Source organism: Sabethes cyaneus, chromosome 1 (assembly GCF_943734655.1).
Source record: "Sabethes cyaneus chromosome 1, idSabCyanKW18_F2, whole genome shotgun sequence".
Classification (NCBI taxonomy): Eukaryota; Metazoa; Arthropoda; class Insecta; order Diptera; family Culicidae; genus Sabethes; species Sabethes cyaneus.
Genome location: NC_071353.1, coordinates 127,759,226 through 127,786,914, shown reverse-complemented (window position 1 = coordinate 127,786,914; position 27,689 = coordinate 127,759,226). Strand labels below are relative to the sequence as shown.

The following is a 27,689-nucleotide window of genomic DNA, read 5'->3' as shown; positions in this document are numbered from 1 at the left end:
AAAGCAACCTTCGACCGTGTTGATTACCGACTACTGTTGGTTAAAATCAATCGCTTGGGTGCATGTTCACATTTCGTTGGATGGCTGAAATCCTATCTGGTGAATCGCAAACTAAGTATTAAGCTGGGTTCGTTTCGCTCCTACAGCTTTAATAACAATTTCGGAGTACCTCAGGGGAGCAACCTGGGACCCTTACGGTTCTCAATATTTTTTAATGATGTTTGCCTGCTTATACCTCATGCCTGCAAACTTTTGTATGCTGATGACCTGAAGACGTTTATCAGAGTTAAATCAACAGAAGACTGTCAGAAATTACAGCGGTCGGAGAAGCTGTTCGAGGACTGGTGTTGTTGGAATCAACTAGTAATTAGTGTACAGAAATGTTGTGTTATTTCCTTCACACGCAAGAAAACGGTTATTGGATGGGATTACAAAATCGGTGGCTGCTTTCTTGAAAGAGTAAAAATGGTTAAAGATCTTGGATTCTTGCTAGATTCGTAGTTTTCATTCAGAGATCATTACTCGAGCACCATTGCCAAAGCTAACAGGAACTTAGGTTTCATTAAAAGAACCGCCAGTGGTTTCCGAGATCCCTACTGTCTGCGATCGCTATATCGCTATATCGCAGCATCAGTAGTATGGAGCCCTTATGCAAGCTGCTTGATAAATAGACTTGAGGCTATCCAATCTCGGTTCGTAAGATTTGGTTTAAGATTGCTTCCGTGGGATGACCTTACACGCCTGCCACCGTATGAGAATCGACGTCGTTCGACGTAGTCAGCAAAATGACTCTATCTCTTTCACTCTCATTGTTTTGCATTGGACAGATTTTTTCAGATATTTTTCCTCGCCGTACAGATTGTCAGATTTTTCAAACAAAAAACACAGAATTATATGTGACATGACTTATGACGGGCGGTTATGACGGGCGAACCCCATATATCTTGACAATAAACATAGCAACGAAAGAAGATGAAAGAAGATTAAAGACTAAGAACCAAAGAAAATGAGACTAAAGAAGACTAAACACTAAGCAAGACTAAAGAAGATTAAAGACAATAGAAGACTCAGACTAAAGAATATTAAAGATGATAAAAATTATAGAAGACTTAAAGCTAACAAAGGCTACCATCAAAAACTAAACTAGCATTAAACTAGCGGCTGAAAATAAAATTAAAAGCTGGAAGAGACTAAAAACTGAAGAAGACTAGAAACTAAGCATGGCCAAAGAAGACTGAATCATAAAGAATACTAAACAAAGCCAATGAAAGCTATGCATCAAAGAAGACTAACGACTAAGGCCGAAAGAAAATTGCAGACTAAAGGCTAAATAAAGACTAAACAAGAGAAGAGAAGACTGAAGAAAACTAAAGACTAAACAAGACTAAAAACTAGAAAAGACTGACGATCAACGAAAACTAATTAAGGTCAAAAGAACTGAAGAAAACTAAAGACTAAACCAAACTGAAGCCGACTGACGACGAAAGAAAACTGAAGACTGAATAATACTAAAGAATAATAAAGACCAAAGAACAAAGGAAAATAAAGACTTAAGAAGACTAAAGAGAAGAATTGAAGACTAAAGGCTTACTTAAAGACATAAAAATCTTGACGATAAAGAAGACGAGAAGAACAAGGAAAGATTTAAATAAAAGAAAACGAAAGACCAAACAAGACTAAAGACTAAAAAAGACTGAAGAGTAAAGAAAACTAATTAGGGCCAAAAGGACTGAAGAAAACTAAAGGCTAAACCAAACTAAAGGCGACTGAAGACGAAAGACAGCTGAAGACTGAATAATACTAAAGAATTATAAAGATCATAGATTAAAGGAAATTAAAGACTAAAGAAGACTAAAGAAGACTAAAGAGAAAAACTGAAGACTAATGGCTTTAAAACATAAAAATCCTGAAGCTAAAGAAGACTGAAGACTATAGAATACTAAACAAAACTATAGTCTAAAGAAGACCAATTACGAAAGAAAACAGAAGACTAAGAAAACTAAAAAAACTTAAGAAACTAAAGACTTAAGAAATCTAAAGACTAACGACTAAGCAATAAGTCTAAGAAGTCTAAAGACAACAGGACTAAACAAGACTAAAACCTACACACTTAAATATAAGCACCGAGTTCGGCAAAATTTTGCTGAAATCTCAACAGGCGAATGTTCGGTAAAAATGTCGATGGTGTATATCGACGTTTACGGATCTTTAGTAACGTTTGGTGTCATAAAAAATTTTACCGAATGGTCGGCTGTTGAGATTTCGGTAAAATTTTGCCGAACTCGGTGCTTTTTTTTAAGTGTGAAAGGAAAATTAAATACTAAAGAAGACTAAAGACAACAACTGAAGACTAAAGGCTAAAAACCAAAAAAATCCAGAGGCCAAAGAAGTTTAAACAAAACAAGAAAAGATTAAATCGAAAGAAAACTAAAGACTAAAGAAGACAAAAGACGAAAGAAGACTAAAGACCAAAGAAGGTTCAAGTCTAAACAATACTAAAGGCTAAGACTCAAGAAAACTTAAGCTCACAGAATGCTAAATTAAGACTTATTACGACAGACTAGAGAAGACTAATTACGAAAGAAAATTAAAGATTAAGAAAACTAAACAAAACTAAAGACTAAATACTAAACAAGACTTAAAAAGTCTGTACACAAACTAAAGACAACTAGATTATCAAAACTAAAGCCTAAAGAAAATTAAAGACTAAAGAATACTTAAACAAAGACTAAAGCAGACTAAAGATGAATGAAGATTAAAGACTAAACAAGAGTAAAAAGACTAAAGATTAAAGAAAATTACAGACTAAAGACAGAGACTTAAGATTGAAGAAGACTGAAGGCTAAACAAGACTAAATATTAAGGCTTAAGACTAAAGACCAACGGCTAAACTAGACTAAAAGCAACAAGACTAAAACCTAAAGAAGACTAAAAGCAAAGACTGTAGCAAACTCTTATTATGGCTTTTATGACTACTGGTAGTCACAAAAGCCATAATAAGAGTTTGCTTCAGTCTTTGTTTACCTAAAGGTTTTAGTCTTGTTGCCTTTAGTCTAGTTTAGTCGTTGGTCTTTAATCTTAAGCCTTATTTAGTCTTGTTTAAACGCACCTAATTCTGCGCATGATTCCTAATTCTACGGTAATTTTGGTTGCCAAAGCCATCATAAAAGCGTAATGAAACCCAAATTGTTCCTTGGATCAGGAATGGTCCGATCCCTTTTACTCAATTTTGATTCATTTGACAGTACCATAATGTCACTAATTAAGTCTCACTGATCCGACCATTTTTGCCTTCGATGGCCAGTAATTTTCCTAATAATCGGAATGTCAGTCCTATTTAGTGCAGTTTCGTCTGAAGCAAGTAATATTTTATTCTGAGGACCAATTGCTCATCGTGATAATTTGACTTGCTTCCTTTTTTGTTTCAAAGCTTATACGATTCTAGTGTTTGACCCATTCTTTTTTTCGATGTTGCAATCTTTGTATTTTTTAAAAAGTTTATGTTTTTTTGACAAAAAACTGACGTTTTGTTTTGAATGTGCACCATTTTGTTATGCGTTCGAACTAAAAAAAGGATGGGTGAAACACAAGATAATTTAGTATACTGTCATGTACTTTTGGAATTTTTTATTACGGATATGAACCCGAGCGCCAATCTATGGTATCGCATTTCATGTTTTTTGAACGATCATCTTCAAGGAGTCGTAGGGGAAGGAGAGGAGGTTCCCATCATCGTCGTCAGCAACAAAGAACAAGGATGGCTGGTGCTGTTTCAAACAGTGATCTCTATTCAACGCGATCTTGGGCTACTCTGTTCCTGGTGCCGGTGGGGTTGTTGAAGAGATCTGTTCTGTTTTCGTCGCACTGTTGTCCGGCATCCTTACGACGTGTCCGTCCCAGCCAGATTTGTCAGATGCACGTGACTTTTGCCAGATGCACGAGGGGGATCTCCGCTTTCAGTTTGTACTCCACCAAATATCGCCCGTAGCACCTCGAACACGGCAAGAGCGCGTATGTCTTCCGTGGGCAGCGCCATAGCTTCAAGTCCATGAAGAACTACCGGTCTAATAAGGGTTATATACATTTTCAGCATTGTATGGCGGCATATGCTTCTTGGTCGTAGCGCTCGTATGCGCCGCTGGATCTCCTTACTAGTGTTGTTGTCCGCTGTCACCAGCGATCCCAAATACTCGAATTCATTGACCACTTCTATTTCGGCGCTGTCAAGGGGTTACCGTCCAAAGGAGGCGCGCGTTTGCTTCTTTTGAGCCTCTTCCTTACATGTATTTGGTCTTCGACGTATTTATTTATAGCCCAATATTGCTAGACTCCACTTTCAGTCTAGCGTACATTGCTTCCGCCGTCGCAAAGTTCCTGGCTATGATATCATCAAGTCATCTATAAGCCTAGAAGTTGACTACCGTGGGTAAGAATCGTGCCTCTTGTTTCGATGCACGCTCGTCGGATCAACCCTACAAGTGCGATTCACTCGATTCAATGTTGCTCTGATCAGTCGCGCCAGTTTATTCGGAAAACCGCGTTCGTGCATTATCTGCCATAACTGATCTCGATAGACTGTATCTATGCTGCTTTGAAATCAGTAAAGATGTGATGCGTGGGCACGTTGTTCTCCCGGTAGCTTCTGCTCCTTCCAAATCTTGGAAATTGCCCACTATAGAGCTGTTGCCAGCATTTCTCGGCGTTGTTTATAAAGCTCTGCCGGAAGCCGATCCTTACCAGCGGCTGTTTTGGTCTTCAGCCACCAGATTTCTCGTTTCCCTTCCTCGTTCCTGCACATTTCAGGTTTCTGTGTGAAGCCCTTACGAGATTGGTTCACCTTCTTGTAAAATTTACGCGTGTCGTTAGCTTGAACCAGTTGTTCTAATTCTTCACAATCCCTTTCCTTCTGTTGGTACTTTTTACTCCTCAGAATCATGGTCAACTGATTCCTAACTCATCGATATTTGGTCAAGTTCTCCCTAGTGGCAATACTCAGATAATTTTTCCAAGCAATTTTCTTTCTCTCCCCCGCGTTGGTATTCCCCATCAAACCAATCATTTTGTATTCTCCGGGGCTCCTAGTGGCCATGCGTATTCAGCCCCAACCGTCTTCATAGTTTGAAGCACTTAACTCCTCGGAAGAAGGCGGTCGTATCGGTGTGCAGGCTATAGGGTCCTATCACCGGTTTACACATTTCTTCCCTACCGACCTGGGCGTTCATATCCCCGCTGACGACCTTGATGTCCCGTGGCGAGCAGCTGTCGTGCGTTTCCCACAGCCTCGCGTAGACCGCTTCCTTCTCGTTATCGGGTTTACCTTCGTGCGGGCAGTGCACGTTGATAATGCTGTAATTGAAGAAACGGCCCTTTATTTTTTTTTAAATCTTGTTTGTTTGATACATAGTACTACTTTTTTCAGCGTGTGTTAGTGTTTTATTTATAATATTCCATGTTTATTATTTTCTTCTTTTAGGATGGTTTTTCCAACTAGTATTGTGCTTTTCGTGTTCAAATTTTTATCACTTTGTGCTGTGAAATCCAAAAGGTGCTTCCCAATTTCTTTTGTATTTCCTATTTTGTATTTTCTATTTTAACAACAGCAAAGAAAACTAATTTTATGCTAAGCTTCTTATAGGGTGTATTACCGTACTAATACAAAAGGAATGCTTTCTGTACGTCTCCATTTTTCTGTTTAAAAAACTGATGATTTAAATTTTACAGTGGGTTTGATTTTACATCGTTTAAAAAATTTTATTTACAGGTTAGTGACGAAGAGAACAGCCTTCTGATGAATCCGCCCGGTATGTCCGAAAGCGATGACGAACTGCTGATTTAAGCTGGTGCTTTTGTTTTCAAATATATAACTGAGAGTTGCCTTACGAGCAGTATAATAGCACTAATTCAAAGAAACGACCAAAAGTGGACTGTGAAATGTAGCTAATTCGAAGAGCTCAGAGTCATAAAATCATTATCTAACTTTGTATGCTGTGTGGGTTGTGTTACGAGCGAAGCTCGCATTTGTTACTTAAACTAAAACTCCTCAATTCGAGTACTTTGATTTCAACGAAAAAGACTTTGTTTTCTAATGTAAATGACTAAAAGTGATTGATTTTCAGTCTGTACTGTAGACAATTATCCTAACCGAAAGGTAAATATACATGTATAGTTTTAATGAAAGCGTAAGCTTTCCAGAAATGAAATACCACAACAGATGAAAGGTGAAAACCGAACTATTTTACATATTCTTTATTCGACAATAAACTGTATATCCTCACTAAGAACAAGATGCTATTCGCTTACTTATCACCGGTGTTGACCGAGTCCGACTCGTAGTTTTCAATGATCAGCGACTTGTGTCGCCGCATGACGACGGAAATGGTTTCGATTTTGGGCGTAACATCGAGGATTTCCACGCGGGATACAATCAGATGATCCGGATTGGTAGGGCTGACACCCTTTACGACGTCAACCTCGTCACCGGCATCCAGCATGGTACTTTTCTTCAGCAGCTTTTGCCCGTTGACGCGAATGTTGCTGTCGTAAAACAACGCATCCACTTTGCTGTGTGAATAGTTCAATAATGTTAATGATTAGTAGGTAGAAAGAAAGCCATATTTTCGACTTACTTTCTAGCAATTCCCAGTCCGGCCTTAACAACCAAATCGGCCCTCATAGAGGGCAGGCTGATTTTGATTAGCCTCGTGTGCTTGTCATTTGCCAGTTCTTCGAAATCATCCTGCCGATCCTCATCGGAGTCTTCATCATCGTCGTCATCTTTCGCCCGTTGGCTGCGATCCTTCCGGTTTGATTTTTTCGATTTCCATCGCACTTGCTGGACGGTGTAGCAATGGTTGTGCAGCGCTGTGGTAGGCGCCCTAACAGGAACTTCTTCGTGTGAGTTTAAATACCGGGATGTCCTTTCCAGGGAGCAGTACGATGCTTGAGGAAGGTATGTTTTTAAAAGTCTAAAAACGCTTTGATTTAAACGATTTTTAATTATAAGCGACATTATATCACAAAGGTTTAAAATGAGCAAAACCAAAACACTATTTTGACAGTTCGTATGAAGACACGACACAGGCACATCGATATTATGTCAGCTGTTTTTGTTTATCCTTAGGATTGCGTGTTCATCAGAGAGATGGCGCTGCTAGTGCAACCCGCTTGCTTCGCTTTTAAGCTTCCGCGTGCGACGTTATGTCCTTCACATACGGTAAGTAACAGTGATGGCGTTACATGTCAGTAACGTTTGATCAGTTTGACTGCTGCTTTCATTGCGGGCTTGCTTGGCAATCACATGTTGGTAGGGATAAAGAGATAAACTTGTGTCTGTCTGACGGTAAAAATTATCCTGAACAAAGATTCAGTTATTATTTTTATTCACAACAGTTTACAAAATTAAATATGTTGAAAAAAGTGTTCAATGTTTGCCTAATCCCAATCCATTGATTGAATTATTTTAAAAGGGGAATCTTATACACCGTGGCCTATAATCCACGCCATGATCCTTCGGCGCATTCCTAGCGTGAGGTTTTTCGAACAAAAATTCATTGCCTTAATATGGAACGAGGGCGAAAGATGCGGATGAAAGGCATAGATGTGACCAAGATATCCAAACGAAATCATTTGCGCCAGGAACACGAAGGGCAACCGGTTCAATCGTTTCACAAAAGTAGGAATGTTTTGACCTGTTTTCATCCAGTACTCCCAGGATATCTATAATAAATATATAAATTTAGAACTTGTTAAGGTTAAAAAATTGTCATTAATTTTATATTAACATTTCATTTACATACCTCAATAGCCTTGGTAATCCCAAGCGTGTAAACCTGGTACTTCGGGTAAATCCAGTAGGCACAGCCGGCCAGGAATCCAGCCGTCGTGGACTGCAACGGACTGGTATGGTTTAGCTGATGACGCGTCAGCAGACAGCACGTCGCCCGATAGATGCCAACGTAGAACGCCAGAAACAGTCCCAGTTTGGTGCTGCAGAGCGCTATGAACTCCGGCAGAAATGCCGATCGATCGGTCATCAGTAGCGAAAATTTGGTGATCAATGCTCGAACGGATTCGAGGATGAATCCGACGATGGCATATTTCACCATTCCATCCAGAAGGAAGTGCCGGCAGGAGCGTTTGTGCGAGCAGCGCCCTGCCTCGGTACCATTGGGTTCCGGTGGGTTAATCAACCTGTAAACAACGACCCAACTTTAAATTCTTGAATCTTGGTTAACAAATCCGGTTGTCATTATACCAGAATTGTTTAACAACACCAGAGTGTAGTTGTGTCATTATGATTGCACTAAGAATCATGAAACTGAAAGTTCCGAACAGTCGCGAGCTTCTAAGATATTGAACGACACCAACGCGGCTTTTACGAATCATCGTTTCAACCATCTAAGAAAAGCAGAAACTTGCATTGGAATGAAAACACTTTTTACAACTCAATACAGACCATGTTAAAGAAAGTAATGCCTTGCAACCGAAGATGCTGGGCAGGCAGCTTCGGTCCAATAGCGACACCCAGCAAACACGGCCAGAACATGACGCACCAGTAGTTGAGGTAACCGAACAAATTTCTATCATGTTCAAAGTTCAGAACAATTAATCTTTTATAGGTCAGATTAACACAGTCGGATTGGATACTCACGAAAAGCCACATTGAAAGGTTAGTGACAGTGCTGCCTGCACATAGGTCGCAATCGAGATGTAGACGTATTCGAGAAAGTGATTCACAAGGTACGCCCCGGTCACTCCATCCGATTTCACCAAAGGTGGCAGCTAAACAAAATTAATTTTTTTCTGTAATCACTCAATTTTTATAACACTATAATAACGATACTAACAACCAGCAGCGGAATGTACAGCTTAAAGCTGCCCGGCATGATTCGTTTCCACAGGTCGAAAATGTAGTGCCAACAGCTATCGAACTGCGGGTGCCAAAGGTCGCGACAGGTCTTGCCGGCCGAAGCTTCGTAGAAACACTTACTGAGCGAAGACATGCTGCTGTGCGAAGGGAAGTTCACGAGAAACTAAATAAACTGCCGGCGAAAGCATTTTACCCAGGGCCCGAGCCGAAGTCGGGTTTAGTACAAAAATAATAATAATTTATTTCCATATTTCAATTCAGCTCAGGCTTTATTCCATTCGTTCTGTAGCATCCAGCCGAGCAGACGTCGCTTCAGCCGTTCGACGCGGTTGTCCGAGCAGTAGTTGATTGCTTTGCTGTTGAACGAGGGCGACAGATGGGGATAGAAGACCAGCGTGTGGTACATATAGGTTACGGAGAGCACGTAGACGATACGGAGCCACGGTAGTCGATCCAACTGCCGAATCCAGTGGGGAATGTTCTTGGCAGTTTTAAAATAGTACTCCCACGAAACCTGTAATAGATCGACAATTAAGCATTAAGCTCTTTACTAAATATCTTTGTAATTTTACCTCGATAAACTTGGTGAAAGCCAACGTAAGAACCTGGTACCTGGGATAGAGTAGATAGGACAGACCACCGAAGAAGCCAGCAAGTTGGTTGCAGAGGGGGCGATCTTCTCCGAAGTGCCGACTAAAGAGACATGCCAGCAATCGATAGCTGCCAATGTAGATTCCCAGAAAGTACATCAGCTTCGTGCTGAGAACGCGGCGGAATTCCGAGCAAAAGTTGTGCGGTTCCTTGACCAGCACCGGGAATTTGTTGAAGAAGGCTTTAGCGACTTCAATGATCAATCCCGTGAGGGAGTACTTCAGGAAGCCCTGTGGAAAAGATAGTCCTATTAGTTGCTGTTATCTAAGTTGCGCTGTCAAGTTGAGCTCGTTTAGCATGGTATTCATTATCGATGAGCTGTGAATTTTATTATTTTAACGTGATTGTGGTCACACTTGTAGTTATAACGGTTTTAATACAGCTAATTAGGTTTAATTTCAGACCTGAAGTCCGACCTGCTCTATTCCACTTTAGTTGAGATGTAGGGCCCTATTTTGTAAGTCATATCGAGCAACTCGACTCGATTCCGCCACTGTCGAGTATCAAGCGCGGGGAGAACGGACAGAATAGCGGCTTGATGCATGACCAAAATAAAACAAAGTCGCTCATCGTTAGCTGACAGCTGAGTCACCAGCTTTTTGGTGGTTGAACCAAGCGACCTACTCAATGAAATCGTGTCGAATGCGACTTGCATAATACCAAAAGTGGGTTAGTCGAGTAAAGTGACACTCGACGTTACTTACAGAATAGCCCATAATGAGCATAAAGCTAAATTATATAATACTGCACATTCTATACCTCAATTAAGAGAATTGATTTTCTTTGCTCATTTTTTTTGTTCCAAGCCGTTTTTTTGTTTATCGACACGTGGACGAATTCATTTTCTTTTTTTTTTTGGAAAGATTAGCTACAAGGTTTTGTGTTTTGTCGGAAATGTAATAACCATTACACTAAAGTTTTTTACACGGTTTGTTTTTTTCGATTACTCAACAACGGTGCAACTTACAACCCAGGTAACCAATAAGCATTAAAATAAGCAGTAAATCAGTCGTTTATTAGCATCCCTGGTGTTTTATACTGCATGTTGTTGTTTATCAGCTTTGTGACTGCATAACTGTTGTAAATTGGCAAGCACAATTCTATTTAAATTCTTCTTGTTGGTAACTAGTTGCAAATAAGCATTGTCAGCACTATAAGAGGGCTAGCAGTAAAATAGCCGCATATTTTGCCAAAATAGCATTTAAGTAGCATTTAAGGCAACTTAAATGCTTATTGGCTTGCTTTTAACTTGCATTGGAAAAGCTTATTGGTTACCTGGGAAACTACGTGACGAATGCTGGGTCGGTCCCAAATGTGTTGAGAAATAAATCAATGGTCCTTAAGTTTCCCCGTTGAAAAAACAAACCGTGTAAAAAAACTAATTGAGTGTACAGAAATCCTATTACAGTGGTCAGTGCAATGCATCTGTATCCAACCCTTTTCAAACAACTTCGGGGGTTGCCTATGGTTCCCATGTTGGACCTTTTCTTTTATACTACATGCAATAATAGTAGTGTATTTATCACGTGGTGCAGTAAGTTTCTTTCAAAATGACTACAAAGCAATTTAATTTATTCGTATTTAGCAGAAAAAATTAAACGCTTTCCATTCAATTTTTTTCGTAATTTAATGGTGACATAACAAACGAGTTTCATCGTGTTACAAGGTCGTGTGATCAAGTGGCAGGCGATCAGCGACGAGATCGGTATATTGGAGATGAAAGGCTGGTTCTGCAATCAAAGCAAAGCCTAGGTGCTACATTCCGTTATCGGAACTTGACATTCTTTTTTTATACGACAGACTTCGCAGCCAGCTGTTAGAGTACAGGACAATTGCAGGGCCAGTTGCTAGAATCCTTTGGACTCTAACAGCCTCTCCCAGCCGAGATTCGAACATACGACGACTGGATTATTAGACCAGCATCATACCTCGAGGCCAACTGTGAGGACTGGGTTCTGCAATCACTGCATCATAAAAGACGATCATCTGCCCTGGCGGGTGTTGTGGGTTCAAATCCGGTTATAATCTCAGATTATAGCTTGGTTCGACCCATGCACCTTCCAGCATTGGACAAAAGGTAGGAGTCACAAAGACAACTTGTTAAGCGTAGCTACCTATTACCCCCCCCTTCCTTTCCACTCTTTCCCCTCCATTCCCAAAAAATCCTTCTTCATTACTTTCCCTTACCGTCCCTTCATCAATTGTAGAACCATCGTTTCAAAAAAAAATCAGAGGGGTTGTGCACAAGACAATACCGTATAGGTGACGTAGGACCACGTAAGTCTCTTTGTAGCGATAGTAGGATGTATCCATGTATGTAACAATATGATTCTTCATGTATACAAGCTACATACGTAACGTTTATCAAAGTAGAAACATTGCATATATTCAATCCTCAACCGATTTTGGAGTTAAATCAATTAATTGATTGAATATACTTTATTAAAACGAAACCAAGTCAGTAACTAAACCAAACAGTAAATAAGTTTTTATATGTTTCTACGTTGAATAGTGCTTTTCCTCTGGTAATCGGTAGACGGTACGCGCGAGTTTTCAAGAAGTTGAAAGTTTTGCGCAACTTTTCTGCGGCTTACAAAAGAACACTGATAAAGCATTTACAACCTGCAGACGTTTTGGTAGTCGCAGAAAATGTCGCCCGTGACCAGAAAACTTATTTCCGTCATTTGTTGGTCGTCCGCAATGGCGAAAATTCAACTTTTCCCTCGTTGCCTGTGTTATTATGGTATTAACTGGGCAAGAAATATAATAAACTCTTCAATCGTTGTGTGGCCCTTGAAAGGACCGATTGTTTGATTATCATAACTCCAGCTTGCAATAAACTTGCACTAACGCACTTAACGTAATTCTCTGTTCGGTAAATTGGAGTGCCGATAACCGCTAACCAGGTACGGCTTGTTGCAACGGACCAGCCGGAAAGCTTCAGCAGCTATGCGATTAACGAAGCCGTTCGTGTATGGTCCTGAATCACGATGAAATACCACTCCAAGTGGCCAGCTGCAAGTGACGTGGCATGCTTCTGGTCGTTTTGTTGTCGCGTGCAGCACATTTCCTGCCAATTCCAGAACTTTAGCAGCCAGATATTTCATCACGGCAGCGAAACGAGTGCTCCAACACACTGCACTGCATACACACTGCAAAAGTGCACGAGTCGAGCGTGACTTTCGTTTGCCCTGGCAAACGATGTTGGCAGTAGCTCAGCTAGCATTTGAATAATGCTGTTCGCCGGCTTACCTCGTGTTATGTACCAGAGCAAGCGACAAGAATCGGCCACACCTGTTTTTCATGGTCCTTCATTCTATCATGTACGTAAAATAAAATAGAGCATTTCAATTTCAGTCTGAACAAAAGAGTAAAGTTACCAGTGAGCCGTTCGCCTTTTACTGCCAAAGGAAAATTACGCTACGTATTATTACTGTAGCATTGGTGGTGGATAAATTTGTGTTGCTAAAGGAAACCGAGTGAAAAGCTCTAAGTTCCAAGTTTCCTAGGTTTCATCAATTACTGAAAACCGTTCTTTGAAGAACGAACAAATTCTTATATGAAGATGCAAAAGATGTTACCACTGACGAACTGACATGACACTTAGAAGAAAATCCTTTAAAAACCATCGTCCTGCACATTTTGCTTGCACTCTAGCACCCTCTGTTATGCATGTTGTGGAGTAGCTTGCATTTGCAGGGTTTTATGCTGTAGGGTTTTGTACATTTGAATGGTTTGAAACTGAAAACTCAAAGCAACACTTGCGCGCCGCGGTGTGGCCATGTTGCGAAACATGTTTTTTTGAAAAATGAGTGGTTTTTGATTGGACGATGGAATTATCGCGAGTGTCTCGTCTAAAATTCTTTCATTTTATTAAACCCATGGTTTCGTTCATTTTGACGCTGGACCGAACACATTTACTTGGAACTGGAATATTTCTTGGCTGCGAGACGACCAACTTCTTAACCACCAGCAACAAGCAAACAAAAGCGCGAGAGGTGATCGGTTAAAATTATTTGATAAGAAGCGAACAATTAGAATCAATTTATATTAAATAGAATTCAAATCAGTGAGCGAAAATTCCTCAAATCTTCATGAACATTATGTTTTGTTCTTAAGGCGGAACCGAAAGTGGCTAACGTTATTGTGTTAGTGCGACAAACACTGTACTGTACATCTCATGTGTTCGTCAAAAACCTAAACGTTTATTTGAATATTGTATCAGTATTGGTAATATATGTCAAATAGCGGAGCTTGCAAACATAAACAGCTGATCCGCAGCCAACCGCACTGACTACAAACATCGCGAAAAAGGGTTTGTTTTCTTTATCAAGGCATTCCGATTCAATCAAAATTAACAGCAGCAACTGAATAATGCGTAGGATCACTAGGATGTTTAATAATTCCGCTTGTATCGAATTGCGTTTTTGATTCCTGCGTTTGCGTTTTGTTTGTTTACTTCACTCTAAGCTCATCGATGCGGCGAAAGTTGAAAGCTCTTTAAAAGCTCATTGATGTGACGAAAGTTTGATACTGTGTTGCTGCTTTTCCGGAAATCGCTAGTTCAACGAAATATGTGCGCAACCAAATATCTATTAACTAATTCCAGATTATACGTTTTATGAACACTTAATGATCTATATGATCAATTAAATTTATTTTCCATTAGCATTTATGTTTTGCTGAGCGTTTATTGAGACATAACAGATCGATAAATTGAATTACAAGTTCTAGGAAATTATAACAGCGCTGGAAGCACTGATTACGTGGCGAAAGCGTGCTCTGCCAATACAGATGCATTTTTAAGGCACAAAACAATACATGCTTCGAATGGTAGTCTTTTACCCAGCCATCTTTGAGCCACTTTCGGTTTCCCCTTAAAAGAACATTTTGTCGACGTGATGTGTTGGAAATTTAAGCCTTCTTTTCCGTCTTCTTGAGCAGCAACAAAGCAGCTTGGATGTTCGAAAAGACACTTCTCTGCGCAGTGGTGACACGGGACAGCAATTTGATCAACTCTTTGTTGTTGCGGATGGCTAGCTGCAAGTGACGATAATTCTGATCGTTTCGTTGTCGCGAGCAGCATATTTCCTGCCAATTCCAGAACTTCAGCAGCCAGATATTCCTTCACGGCAGCGAAACGAGTGATCCAGCTCCAACACCTCGCTTGGTGAATTTGCATGTCTTCGTTGCCTTATCTGTGGGAAGCAGCAACAGCTGAAGCTCAACAATTTTCGATCGGATTCTTTAGGGCGTAAATTAAATACAATCATAAGGAAGCTTAACTGGCTGGTAAATGGCTTGGTAATGCGTACCATCGGTGCCTTGTGCACTGGGCATAAAATAGACCCCACAGTGGTTCACAGCCTCTTACCTAGCAACTCCTACCCCAACCTCCTCGTGGTACCAGCCGGGATACGAGCAACCTCGGGTGGAGATCGGGTAACCAACCCCGGTGGAAACCAAGGTCGTATGCTGACAGGGGAGGAGGGCTCCTTCGAGCTACGTTGGCCCTCCGGCGATACTGTGGGGTTGGTTGCGGGCTTTGCAAGCCTGAACCACTAAAAAAACCAAGGCAATGGACTCCGTAAGTAATAATAATAACTCTAATCGGAACAATCGGCAAAGACCCAGGCGACGAAAACGGATTAACGATTGGAAATTAGGAACATGGAACTGTCGGTCTCTAAATTTCCTCGGAAGTACCCACGTGCTTTCTAAAGAAGTGAAGAGCCGCAAGTTCGACATCGTAGCGCTGCAGGAGGTATGCTGGAAAGGAACGATGGTACGTACGTATAGAGATGGTCATACCATCTACCAGAGCTGCGGCAATACACACGAGCTGGGCACAGCTTTTATAGTGATGGGCGAGATGCAGAAGCGGGTGATCGGGTGGTGGCCGATCAACCCCCGAATGTGCAGATTAAGAATCAAGGGCCGATTCTTCAATATAAGCATAATTAACGTGCACAGCCCTCACCTCGGAAGTACCGATGATGACAAAGACGAATTCTACGCGCAGTTGGAGCGTGAATACGACCGCTGCCCAAGACATGATGTCAAAATTATCATCGGGGACTGTAATGCTCAGGTTGGTCAGGAGGAGGAATTCAAACCGGTGATTGGACGGTTCAGCGCTCACCCGCAAACGAACGAAAACGGCCTAAGACTTGTCGACTTCGCCGCCTCCAAGAACATGGCCATACGTAGTACCTTCTTCCAGCATAACCTCTACCATCGGTACACCTGGAGATCACCCAACCAGACAGAATCACAAATCGACCACGTTCTGATAGATGGTCGGCACTTCTCAGACATTATCGACGTCAGAACCTATCCGGGCGCTAACATTGATTCGGATCACTACCTAGTGATGGTAAGGATACGTCAAAAACTATCTGTTGTGAACAACATACGATACCGCCGTCCGCCACGGTATAATCTAGCGCGACTGAAGCAACCAGAGGTCGCCGAAAACTACGCGTTATCTCTCGAAACCGCGCTGCCGGAAGAGGGAGAGCTGGATGAAGCCCCTCTTGAAGACTGTTGGAATGCCGTGAAAACAGCCATTAACAGCGTAGCGGAGAACGTCCTAGGCAGTGTGGCACCGAATCGACGTAACGAATGGTTTGACGAGGAATGCCAGCAGATATTGGATGAGAAGAACGCAGCGCGGGTACAAATGCTGCGTAGAGCCACCCGTCAGAATGTGGAGCGATACAAACAGAAGCGGAGGCAGCAAACCCGACTCTTCAAGGAAAAGAAGCGCCACCAAGAGGAGAAGGAGTGCGAAGAACTTGAACAGCTGTACCGCTTTCACGACACACGGAAGTTCTATCAGAAACTCAACGGATCTCGCAAAGGCTTCGTACCGCGGGCCGAAATGTGCAGAGATAAAGATGGAGGTATCTTGACTGATGACCGTGCGGTGATCGAAAGGTGGAAGCAGCACTACGATGAACACCTGAATGGCGTGCAGGCGGAAGACCATGATAGCGGAGGAAGTGACCACATTGGTGCAGCAAGCGACGAAGATGTGCCACCCCCATCGATAAGGGAAGTTAAAGAAGCCATCCAGCGGCTGAAGAACAACAAAGCAGCGGGAAAGGATGGCATTGGAGCGGAACTTATTAAAATGGGCCCGGACAAGTTGGCCGGCTGTCTGCATCAATTGATTGTCAAGATTTGGGATACGGAACGACTACCGGAGGAGTGGAAAGACGGGGTTATCTGCCCTATCTACAAGAAAGGTGATAAGCTGGATTGTGAGAACTACCGAGCCATCACTATCCTGAATGCCGCCTACAAAGTGCTGTCCCAAGTCCTCTTTCATCGACTATCGCCAATAGCCAATAGATTTGTGGGAAGTTACCAGGCCGGCTTCATGGAGGGTCGGTCTACAACAGACCAAATCTTCACCCTGCGGCAGATCCTCCAGAAGTGCCGCGAATTCCGAGTCCCCACGCACCACCTGTTCATCGATTTCAAAGCCGCATATGATAGCGTAAACCGACAAGAGCTATGGAAAATTTTGGACAAAAACGGCTTTCCGGGTAAGCTTACTAGACTTATCATGGCTACGATGGATGGGATCCAGTGCTGTGTGAGAATCTCGGGTGGATTGTCGGACCCATTCGAATCTCGCAGGGGACTTCGACAAGGAGATGGTCTTTCCTGCCTGCTATTCAACATTGCGCTTGAAGGTGTTATAAGGCGAGCGGCGATCGAAATGCGGGGCACGATTTTCAATAAATCCAGTCAATTTATCTGCTTTGCTGACGACGTGGATGCTGTCGGCAGAACATTTGAGGCGGTGGAAGATCAGTACACCAGACTGAAACGCGAAGCAGAGAAGATTGGATTGCAGATAAATACGTCTAAAACGAAGTATATGCTGGCGGGCGGGACCGAGCGCGACAGGGCTCGCTTGGGCCGCACCGTGGAAATCGACGGGGATGAGTTCGAGGTAGTCGACGAGTTCGTATACCTTGGCTCGCTGGCAACAGAGGACAACAATACCAGCCGTGAGATTAAAAGACGTATTATCAGCGGAAGTCGGGCCTACTACGGACTCCACAAACACTTGCGGTGGAACAATCTGAGCCCCCGTACAAAGTGCACACTGTACAAAACGCTAATTAGACCGGTTGTCCTCTACGGGCACGAAACGTGGACATTGCTAGAAGAGGACCTACGAGCACTCGGAGTTTTCGAACGGCGGGTGCTAAGAACCATCTTTGGCGGAGTGCAAGAGAACGGTGTATGGAGGCGAAGAATGAACCACGAGCTCGCGCGTCTCTACGGCGAACCAAGTATTCAGAAAGTGGTTAAAGCTGGACGGATACGTTGGGCAGGACATGTTGCTAGAATGCCGGACAACTATCCTGCAAAAATGGTTTTCGCATCAAATCCGGTAGGAACAAGACGAAGAGGGGCACACCGAGCGAGGTGGCAAGACCAGGTGGAGCGAGATCTGGCGAGCACTGGGTGCCCGCGGAACTGGAGATCAGTTGCCATGGACCGAAACAGATGGAGAAATTATACTGCGCAGGCCTTGTCATTAGACGTTAGGTCAATTAACAACAACAACAACAACACAACAAGGAAGCTTAACCCATAGCTTATATCGTATATATTTCTGTCATCCGTGCTAGGGAAGCACTGACGAGGGAAGGCAAAAATGTGAAAATATTTCAATTTTTCAATGACGCGCATTGAAAATCAACAGGTTTCTGTATTTTCAATCGATTTTCCAGTCAATTGGTGTAAATATCTTGGAAATCTATTGAAAATTGACTGAATTATAAGTAGAAGCGTGAAAACGCGTTTCTACTTAGATGACATCATTTCCAACAACCAATCACGAAGCGAGAATTTAGGTAAAACATAGGTTCATTATTTTCAATTTTTCAATAGTTCGACACCAATAATTCATACCTTTCTTCATTTGGGTCAATTTTTAGAAGATTTTTCAATCGATTGGTGTAAGAATATTGAAAATCGATCGGAAAAGCGCTGAGCTATTAGCGCTCAAAACCTATCATTTGTCGTGACGCTCGCATTTTTCGATTTTTTGGAATGACACCCTATCTCAAAACTTGCCGTAGTCCTACGTCAAAACTGCAACAACTAATGCGAATTCAGTAATAAAGTTCAATGTTTTGAAATGTAATGCTTATGCTGACAGTAGTGTTTTTTTTCTGCGGCGGTTCAAGGTAATTAAGCTATTGGACCTCGAAAAAGGAACGTATCTGCCATATGCGTGAAATTCTCAGCCTGTCAGATGATGGCGTGACTACCGAATACTATTTTATTGCAGGAAACATTTTGCGAAGAAAAATTTTGCAGCAGGTAACAATTACTGAGTAGAACTTGTGAAGTTAACGTCATACACTGTATACAGCTGTTTATCTGATAGTATTTGTCAAAAGTTTAAAACTTTAACGGATTTACAGAGGAGTTTGAAAACACTAGTAATGAAGTGAGAGACAACCATTGATAACAAACCGCACAAAATCCGGTTCCACACTGAAGATAGCAGGATCAATGTTTGGTTGCACCACTTGCCTTCAAGAATACCAGAGAAATGGATCTCACAACACATGACTAGTTTTGGGGACACAGTGAACATCAAAAATGAAATGTGCAAATCGGCGAAGTTTCCTAACATCTTTAGTGTGGCGTCAAAATATTCAGAATGCAGCGTCATGCCATCAAAACAGAGTCATCCCGTCATTTAGTTACGACAAAGCTGTTGAACATTTTGTCTGCTAAGCTTATTCAAAATTTTATTTTCGTTCGCACCTAATATTAGATGCCATATCTCTGTCTTTAGTAAAAACATTTTTTTTTGGAAGCGTCTTATTCATTGGCTACTATCTCAGTATTGGTTGAACGATCACATTTATAGCAAAGGAGATTTCCTACCAAGAAGCAACTAAAGTTGCCTTGTATTTGGATGTACAATTAAGAGCATTAGAGGTATCAATTTTTAAGAATTTTCAAAAAAAATTTGACCAATGCTTGATTAGAGACCACATCCTGGGAAACCAATAAAACTATTTCAGGTAAGGTTTAAAGTAAATGTTCTTACTTTAGTAGAATATTTATTAGAATTTAAACTAGATGGTCGCCTCTTACCGCGCCGTGTTGTTATATCTATAGTCTGTGCTGAAAACTCCAGATGTGGCATTAAGAGACGCAGTTAGATTTATATCATGGCTAAATAATTGATGTCCTGATAGTGAGGTGTGTTGAAATTATGCTATTTATTAATTCATTTGTCGATGTGATCTTAAAGCTTATTCCCGCTCAGAAAACTTTAGCTTTGCATGAGAATTTCCCAAAAAAATGTTTTATTTTAAATCGATGTGAAAGTGACGAGAATGCTCCATTTAATTTTTTTACTATATGCCTTTACAGACACGCGCATTCTGAATACTTTATAATCAAGCAATTGCGTCTCGCCGACTTGCTTCAAGCTGGAGCATTCCACCATCAATTCCAATTGCAAAAAAAAAAATTGAGCAAAATTGTAATTTTTTATGTCATTTATGTCAAACAGATAAATCAAATTGTTGTTATTTTGTTAGGCATCCCAATCTTTAAATATTGTACTGAAATAATTATTTGCCCTCTTTTACTATTCTAAATGGTCCCACTTAATGATTGACTTTCACAGTTTCAGAAGTGTTATTACGTACAAAAAGGTGCCAGCTGCAAAGCTTTGCTGACCAAGTTTGACCAACAGTGAAAGTGGAAGTGTAATTATAAATTCGCGAGTTAAGTTACCTACCCCCATTGTAGAGGTATGAATGACAAAATATGAATATTTTATAGAAGCAATGTACTCACATCTATAATGTAAACATCGCAAGACCGTTCGTGGGAGCAGGCTTGGTGGGCACTAGGGAAGAGTGTGCCCAGCACCCGACTGTCATCTTTCGATTTCCGATCCACCTGCTTGATCTTCACCGGATAGGCAAACCAGAAATGATTAATCGAAACTTTTTGCAGGATGTCCAAAATTCTAGCGTTAAAAATCATAAATAGGATCGTTCCAAGTAGCTTTGAATCCCGGACCGCCTCCAGTAGACGATATTTACTCTTCTTTATTATGACTTCAATCATCTAAAGACAAAATATGTAAACTTTTATCAAACAAATACGGCCCCTTTTTACAAAATTCTTACCATATTAAAATAGGTAATGCCTTGCAGTCTTAGATGCACTTTGGCAAGCTTTGGTGAGAGTGCAGTACTGAAAAATCCCGGAGCGGCCATAACCCAGTAGAAGCGCAATTCACCGAAAAATTTACTACAAAGCGATTTAAAATTAGTTAATTATTCATACAAGTTAAAAGCAATCAATCCTTACTAGAACAAACACTGCATGGTAAGTCCGCTAATTGCAATCAGATAGGTTTTAAAGGACACATCGAAGTATCCCAGGATGCTATCCCGCCAATATTTCCGTGTGTATCCACCGCCCTTAATCATAGCGGGAATCTGAAAAAGAAAACGTTTCGTTTTGGTAAACCCAAATCACCTCCACCGAAAAAAGGCGGTTGAACTTTTGTACCATCAGATACGGTAGATACAGTTTGAAGCTCCCCGGTAGCAAGCGCCGCGCACTTTCGACGAACGAAATCCAGCAGGAGGCGTACTCGGGATGGCAAAGGTCACGGCAGGTCTTACCGGCGGTCGCCTCGTAGAAGTATTTGCTTAGTTCGGCCATTCCTGTTCTGCTGTTTGCTAGTTGCCTTGTTCGAGCGGAACGCGTAGCACAACTGATCGTGGAACCTTCCTTCAGCGCTACGTACGACCCACCTGTGGAAGTACATAGATTTGCATGCGTGTTTGTCGTCGAAAATCGCTATCAAAAACATCAACTTTTAGAACAACGAAACTCGGCAACGATGGACTTCGATTAGTTGTGGCGGTTTGTCCCTAAGCAGGACGCTAGAGATTTTAGTTGTTTTTGAAATGACAGTTGGAACGTTTATTTTAAAATATTTTATTGTAATTTTAAGACTTTACTAATTACTACGGAGAAACCCCATTATGCTATCACAACCTGTAATTTCAACAACTGGAACCAGCCCGTCATGTATCAAACTTGGAATGAAGTATCTTAGCTTGTACTTAAGAATAATTTGGCTAAACATTCCGACGCCGTGCGTGCTCTACGAAAAAGGGAACAAGGTTAGTTTAAAATTCTAACAATTGCAAATTGCAAATTGAGGTCACCAATACTTACTGAGCGCTGGAGCACAGGTCAGTAAATTTAAGTGCGTACTTGGACATTGCGTACGGATAGTACGCCCTGCTGTACATATTGTAGTTCATCAGGATGATCCAGGTGATCGAGCTGAACGATAGCCGGTTAAGTTGCTTGACTAACTCCAGTCGGGAGTACTTCTCACTGACGTAGTTCCAGGCGTTTTGTACCATGGCGGCTACTGCCAGGTTGAACACGTTGAAGTTCGGCGAAAGCGAGTAGGACAATCCACTGATCAGGCCGGCCAGAGTGCTATCGTATGCGGATACTTTTCGCCGATGGTGAGCCAATAGACAGTTTACAAGCTGAGAATTACAAACAAATTTAGAGACATGAATAAGTAGGTATAATTAGAAAGTAGACATACCCGAAACAGTCCGTTGTAGAGGGTTAAAAATGCGACAAATTTAAAGCGCATCCGTGAGAGCGCCCGCAAAAGTGTGGCCGGATTTTGTCGGATTTTGGGTGCCGAGGCTAACAGCTTCCGAGCGAGCTCCAGAATCATACCGAAGGTGAAACAGGTTTTCATGCCATCCAGGATGTAGGTCCGGCAACTTTCACGATGGTAACATACTTTGTTTGTCTGGGTGCTGTGTCCGGGCAGGTTGAGATCTTTTTTCAACGGTGCGAAGAACCTGAAAAAGTGTCAAAGTAATATGTAATATGTAGTGGTAATCACTTAGTATTGCAAATTATTGGTGCAAATCCAGTTCCGTTTACTCTTCTTCCTAATGATGCTTGAATAATGTTTTCTCTTATAACCACTCAACTTGCGCAGAAGGAGCACAACAACAAGCAGAGATAATCTTTTTTTGGCACACTGGAGACCAAAGACTTTATCTCGACCAACATGTCAAAAGGTCCACTGTGCAAATGAGAGATTCTCTTTGCGTCTCCTCTCTTCTGCATTTCAACCCAATTTTTCTTAAGGATTAGCCAGTCAATAACGCCAGCAACCGTTTCAAGCAAAATAGACGCCTTTAAGTGCATTTGCCGCCGTGATAAGCGTAAGAGAGAAGACACAAAGAGAATCTCGAATTTGCACACTGGGTCTTTGGAAATGTTACTCGTCATTTGCTCTGTCTGCCAAAGGGAATATCGGTCAGACAATTATATGGACTGAAACGATTTGCTCCTGACCTTGAGAGCATGCATTTGGTTGTGCTCCGGCAGAAAAAGAAAGATGAAACAAAACTGACGCTCACTCGGGGGCAGAGCAAAGCAGCAAAGTACTGCAAAAGTAGAAAAAACTCGTCGCTTGTCGGAGAAGAAGAGAGAGAGCAAATCTATTTGTCCATCGCCACTCTTCGCAGATTCAACCGTCAGTAAAGTGACACCTGACGGCAACAGTGTTCACTATCCTGTCATAGTGTTCGTAGAGCGTTTTCATAGGCACATGTTTGACTATATCATCTGTCACTAACACTTGCGTAAAATGAGAACGCGAAACAAAGACTTTGATAGTCTAGTACACCCTACTGCCAGTAGATGGCTGATGGCATATGTTTTACTCATTTATGAGGAAATCAAAGACTGGCGTATCTAATTCCTCTAACAATCTAAGGTAAAAAGTATGTCATCAGCACCATCTACTGGCGGTGGATGGTAAATGGTTGAATAATGCGCTCCAGAACTACCACGAAGTTCCACAGCCTCTTATTCAGCAACTCCTAGCTCTGCCTCCTCGTGGTACCATCCGGGATACGTTCCTTAGTGGAAATCGAACAACCGGTGGAAACTAGGGTCGTATGCGGACAGAGAAGGGAGCACTCATGCGAAGGCTGAGTGTAAACTCTCCGCCTGTAAGACGGTTCTTGTAGGAGGTAAGACTACTAAGAACTAAAGCAGGTTTTAAAGGTTTTAATAGCGGTTATCCATGGCCATTATGTAAAAACTTGAATGTATAAACCCCTGATCCAAGATGTGACGGGACCCGTGCCGAGGGATGAATGGTGAAAGGGGTTCTTTAAATTCTCTCGCAGCAACGAAGCCTGTGGAGTACCAGGGCGCCCTCCACAGTAATTAGCCCTTGCTCCATCAAGCCGGTCACTGATGCAGTGGACGATTTCTTACCGTGCATGCTCTCTCTGCCGAAAAACAAAGAAACGAATAAGGTGGAGAGGAGAGTGAGAGAGGAGCAGGACTTGAACGATGCGCTAGCAGAGGTCCTAATACTCGTCTATCCTCAACACGCCGACTCGTTGTGAGTCGACAAACGAAGATGTGGCTCCAACTCTTTACTCACGGGTCGAGATTCACTCTGCCTGATCTCTGACTGTGTGCTGGAGGGTGGACTGAAACAAAAGGAGAGCCGAACAGTTATGGCCAGTAGGATGGCTGTACATTCGCTCAAACAATCTAACAATATATAACGTCGAGTATGAGTGTTACTCAAAAGTTGTTGAGTCTCAATACGAGAGATCTAAGCCAGCTTACCGGTCTTGCGACAGGACATTGTCGGAGTAAATATCACCGTTGGAATATGGTAGGTAGTGATAGGTAAGCTTGAAGCGTATAGTAAAATAATAAAACGGGGCATACCACAATAGTTCAAAACACTGGACGCAGTGGTAAGAGTACCCAACAGAGGAGGAGGAATGAGGAATCTAATGGCGGTAGGATGTACTAGATTATCGTAGTCTTTGAATCACCTTTTTATTTTACACAAGTATTAGTGACAGATGACACAGTCGAACGTGTGCCTATGAAAACACTCTACGAACACTCAGACAGGATAGTAAACACTGTTCTTTGATTTTAAGTCACCGCAAAATCACTATCTTCAGGTTTAGTTGAAAAATTTTCGGTGAAATAATGAAACTGATGAATATATCGCGTAACGTTTCAGCCTACTATTCTTCAGCTATCGTCTGACGCCTGTAAATATTTATTACCATTAAAATGTGCTATTTAGGTATTTTTCAACAATCAAATTCGCGATTTACAATTTTTACAAAAAACATACATCACAAAACTCTTACATTCTTCTAGTATTTACGCCACATTCATATCAGTTATTCAGCCTTCATCAGTGGGCTGGTTTTCCTTCCGTCCAACTGGCTTGTTGTTGTTACTCTGACGAAGCTTTAGGACTAGACCGTTGTATGCAGCATTGAATGTTCCGCATTCTCACTGTAGATTCACGGTTTTGCTATCACCTAGGATTTTGATGTGGAACATTTCCGCTGTTGTTCTGGTCTCCTGGTTCTCTATTCGTTCTAAAACCCGAGTTTTGGCGAAGTCAAAGAGGTGTCCTTCCTCCACTGTATGCTGCGAGAGTCCCGATTTCGCCTCACCCTTTTTGGCATCATTTTTGTGTTCTGCTACCCTGGTTTCTAGCTTTCTTCCCGTTTGTCCGATGTAGACTTTTCCATCGTCCGTTCCACATGGTATCGAGTATACAACATTTCTCTGCTTTCCTGGTGGGACGGGATCTTTAAGTTTACTAAACAACCGATTCCGAATTTTATCTTGCGGTTTAAACGTTAATTCCGTATTGTGTTTGTGCAAGATCTTCTTTAATTTTTCGCTTAGTCCAGGGATATACGGGGTGGAGACGTATCTTACCTCACTAGTGGTTTGTTTAGTCGCTTGCAGAGAGTTATAGAGTTTGTGTACTCGATCTGCTAATATTTTCCGGACAAACCATGTGGGGTAATGGTTGATGCGCAAGATGTTTTTTGTAATTTTAATCGCAGCAGGGCGATTTTGGCAATCGGATAGCTTTAAAGCTCTGTCGAATATTGCTATAGCCGTGTTACATTTGTGTGCATACGGGCTTTGGGAAGCAAAATCGAGGTACCTTCCATCTTCCTGTTTCGGTGCCCACGTTTTCTCTATTCGATCATTATTTCTCTTCAGCAGCATGTCGAGAAACTTGAGGCTTCCACTCTGTTCAATCTCTATTGTGAATTGCAATCTGTTGTGAAAGCTGTTGAATGTGTTTAAAATTTCGTTCACATGTTCATTGGATGCTACACAGAAACAGTCATCGACGTATCTGCGGTACATACTCAGTGAGATATTTTTACTCTCCAGTTCGGTTGGACTTCCGAAAATACACAAGCAAGACTGACCACTCCGACCCGTTGTGTCAACCCGCTGTGGGCTTCACAAGCAATTGCGGTCGAGCAGACTAAGTCCCCGTACAAAGTGCACCCTGTACAAGACGCTTATTAGACCGGTTGTTCTCTACGGGCATAAAACATGGACAATGCTCGAGGTGGACCTGCGAGTGCTCGGAGTTTTCGAACGACGAGTGCTAAGAACGATCTTCGGCGGTGTACAGGAGTACGGAGTATGGAGTCGGCGGATGAAGCATGAACTCGCTCAGCTCCATGGCGAACCCAGTATCCAGAAGGTATCTAAAGCTGGACGGATACGATGGGCAGGGCATGTTGCAAGAATGCCGGACAACTATCCTGCAAAGATGGTGTTCGCCTCAAATCCGGTAGGAACAAGACGACCAGGAGCGCAGCGAGCAAGATGGTTAGACCAGGTGGAGCGAGATCTGGCGGAGAGTACTCGGTGTCCGAGGAATTGGAGAGCGGTAGCCCTCAACCGAGTTACATGGAGAAATTTTGTTCAACAGGCTTTATCTTAGGACGGCAAGCCACCTAAGTAAGTGATTACCGATCATTTATTAAGCAAATCGCGCAAAGTAATTACCGAACCGACCAGTGAACGATCAATAGTTATGATTACGCAAAAAAATTAATTGCAAAAATAACTACCTACTTTGATATTGCTTTGGCCGATTCACCAACCGCAAATAATGAAAAAATAATAATTGATCATTAGCATAAAGCTATTTTTCACCAGCCGAAGGCAATGCAGTCCTTTTTTACCTCAGCTAGGTTTGCAATACATTTTATTGAAAAGTATTAGGTTAAATTTCTGAGTAGAAATACACAGTTTGATAGATATCTATTACAATTGTATATCAAATACAATTTTCTTTTCACTTACCAAAACTCAACCGCTTTTGCTCTCATCGAATAGTGTCCGATAAGTGCGCTGATAAGCATAAACGTCACTGTTCCGATCACTCTCGATTCCCTTGCGTATTCGATTACTGGGTGTTCTCTAGATTTGATCCAGCACTCTATAAACTTTCAAAACACAACCTTTAGTTATTTTTTTCTTCTACCTACAGGCCTATAAATCACACCGTCACATCTTGAACCTTTAACCGAAAAGACATACCACATTAAAAATCGCCCGACAGTGGCTGGTCTGCACGTACGACGGCATCCAGAACATAACCAGCGTTCCGGCCAGACTCGGCAGCGAGATCGAGTAGTTATCGATGAGCCTCCCGAAGGTGTGATATATCGCACAAAACCCGGCACTCCAGCTGTTGGAAACGATCCACCCGTTCGCTACCATGCTGCTAAATTCGAATATAGTCTGGCGCACTATTTCCCACGAAACGGCTTTACGCGTGTAGGCCAGCAAAAACAGTCGTAGAATCGATACCGGTATGAAAAACTGCATATTTCCCCACACTGTAGCGCGCAACTGATACCGGATGTGATCGCTGCATGTCTTCCCCGGATGCGACAGGGTGCTGCAGTCCACCCCCGTCGTCAGTTCGTTCCAGTATTTGCTGATGGCACTCATCCTGTTATTTTAATAAATCCTTCTAGCTTTCAGGTTCAACGGATCTGAACATTGCTGAAGAGCTAGTGTGAATCGGACGAAGGGAAAAGTTACACTGAACAATCGGTGGTGATCAAGTCTAATGCTTCAGCAGGTTCCGTAGAGAACGGGTTATTTTTTGTCGATCGTTCTTTTTTTTCTATCAATCGCGTCAATCAATGAGGTTTATTTTTTGTGTGGCGTGCTAAAAGTTACCACGAGCGAGCGGGCCGGGCCGGGCTCGGGGGAA

At 42.0% G+C, this 27,689-nt stretch overlaps 3 protein-coding genes across 3 annotated transcripts; all 3 read right to left on the bottom strand.

Moving 5' to 3' along the window:
• Window positions 1-6,250: 6,250 nt before the first annotated feature.
• LOC128746176 (mitochondrial transcription rescue factor 1) lies at window positions 6,251-7,024 on the bottom strand. Its single transcript, XM_053843219.1, has 2 exons — window positions 6,627-7,024; window positions 6,251-6,561 (listed from the first exon to the last, which is right to left on the bottom strand). The coding sequence occupies exons 1-2, from the start codon at window positions 7,007-7,009 to the stop codon at window positions 6,297-6,299; spliced, it is 648 nt and encodes a 215-aa protein (XP_053699194.1). The 5' UTR covers window positions 7,010-7,024; the 3' UTR covers window positions 6,251-6,296.
• A 449-nt stretch (window positions 7,025-7,473) lies between these two features.
• Window positions 7,474-21,256, bottom strand: LOC128746210 (uncharacterized). Its single transcript, XM_053843257.1, has 12 exons — window positions 21,101-21,256; window positions 20,897-21,027; window positions 20,713-20,836; window positions 20,375-20,650; window positions 9,442-9,750; window positions 9,172-9,383; window positions 8,847-9,006; window positions 8,651-8,781; window positions 8,456-8,579; window positions 8,255-8,397; window positions 7,797-8,190; window positions 7,474-7,716 (listed from the first exon to the last, which is right to left on the bottom strand). The coding sequence occupies exons 1-12, from the start codon at window positions 21,254-21,256 to the stop codon at window positions 7,474-7,476; spliced, it is 2,403 nt and encodes an 800-aa protein (XP_053699232.1).
• Window positions 21,257-21,600: 344 nt separating this feature from the next.
• LOC128732575 (uncharacterized) lies at window positions 21,601-27,425 on the bottom strand. The gene is made up of 5 exons (XM_053825853.1): window positions 27,005-27,425; window positions 26,768-26,910; window positions 22,167-22,434; window positions 21,779-22,104; window positions 21,601-21,704 (listed from the first exon to the last, which is right to left on the bottom strand). Exons 1-5 carry the CDS (start codon window positions 27,419-27,421, stop codon window positions 21,653-21,655), a joined length of 1,206 nt encoding a protein of 401 aa, XP_053681828.1. The 5' UTR covers window positions 27,422-27,425; the 3' UTR covers window positions 21,601-21,652.
• Between the last annotated feature and the right edge of the window lie 264 nt (window positions 27,426-27,689).

What these genes read in the sequence shown, in the direction of transcription:
- LOC128746176 (XM_053843219.1), bottom strand. Translation starts at nt 7,009, where the DNA reads ATGTCGCTTATAATTAAAAATCGTTTAAATCAAAGCGTTTTTAGACTT. An exon ending in GGACTGGGAATTGCTAGAAA is followed by an intron (nt 6,562 to 6,626) that starts GTAAGTCGAAAA and finishes CTATTCACACAG; the next exon opens with CAAAGTGGATGCGTTGTTTT.
- LOC128732575 (XM_053825853.1), bottom strand. Translation starts at nt 27,421, where the DNA reads ATGAGTGCCATCAGCAAATACTGGAACGAACTGACGACGGGGGTGGAC. An exon ending in GTCGGGCGATTTTTAATGTG is followed by an intron (nt 26,911 to 27,004) that starts GTATGTCTTTTC and finishes GTGTTTTGAAAG; the next exon opens with TTTATAGAGTGCTGGATCAA. An exon ending in TCTACAACGGACTGTTTCGG is followed by an intron (nt 22,105 to 22,166) that starts GTATGTCTACTT and finishes TGTAATTCTCAG; the next exon opens with CTTGTAAACTGTCTATTGGC.
- LOC128746210 (XM_053843257.1), bottom strand. Translation starts at nt 21,256, where the DNA reads ATGGCCGAACTAAGCAAATACTTCTACGAGGCGACCGCCGGTAAGACC. An exon ending in GCATTACCTATTTTAATATG is followed by an intron (nt 20,651 to 20,712) that starts GTAAGAATTTTG and finishes TTTTGTCTTTAG; the next exon opens with ATGATTGAAGTCATAATAAA. An exon ending in GGATTACCAAGGCTATTGAG is followed by an intron (nt 7,717 to 7,796) that starts GTATGTAAATGA and finishes TATTTATTATAG; the next exon opens with ATATCCTGGGAGTACTGGAT.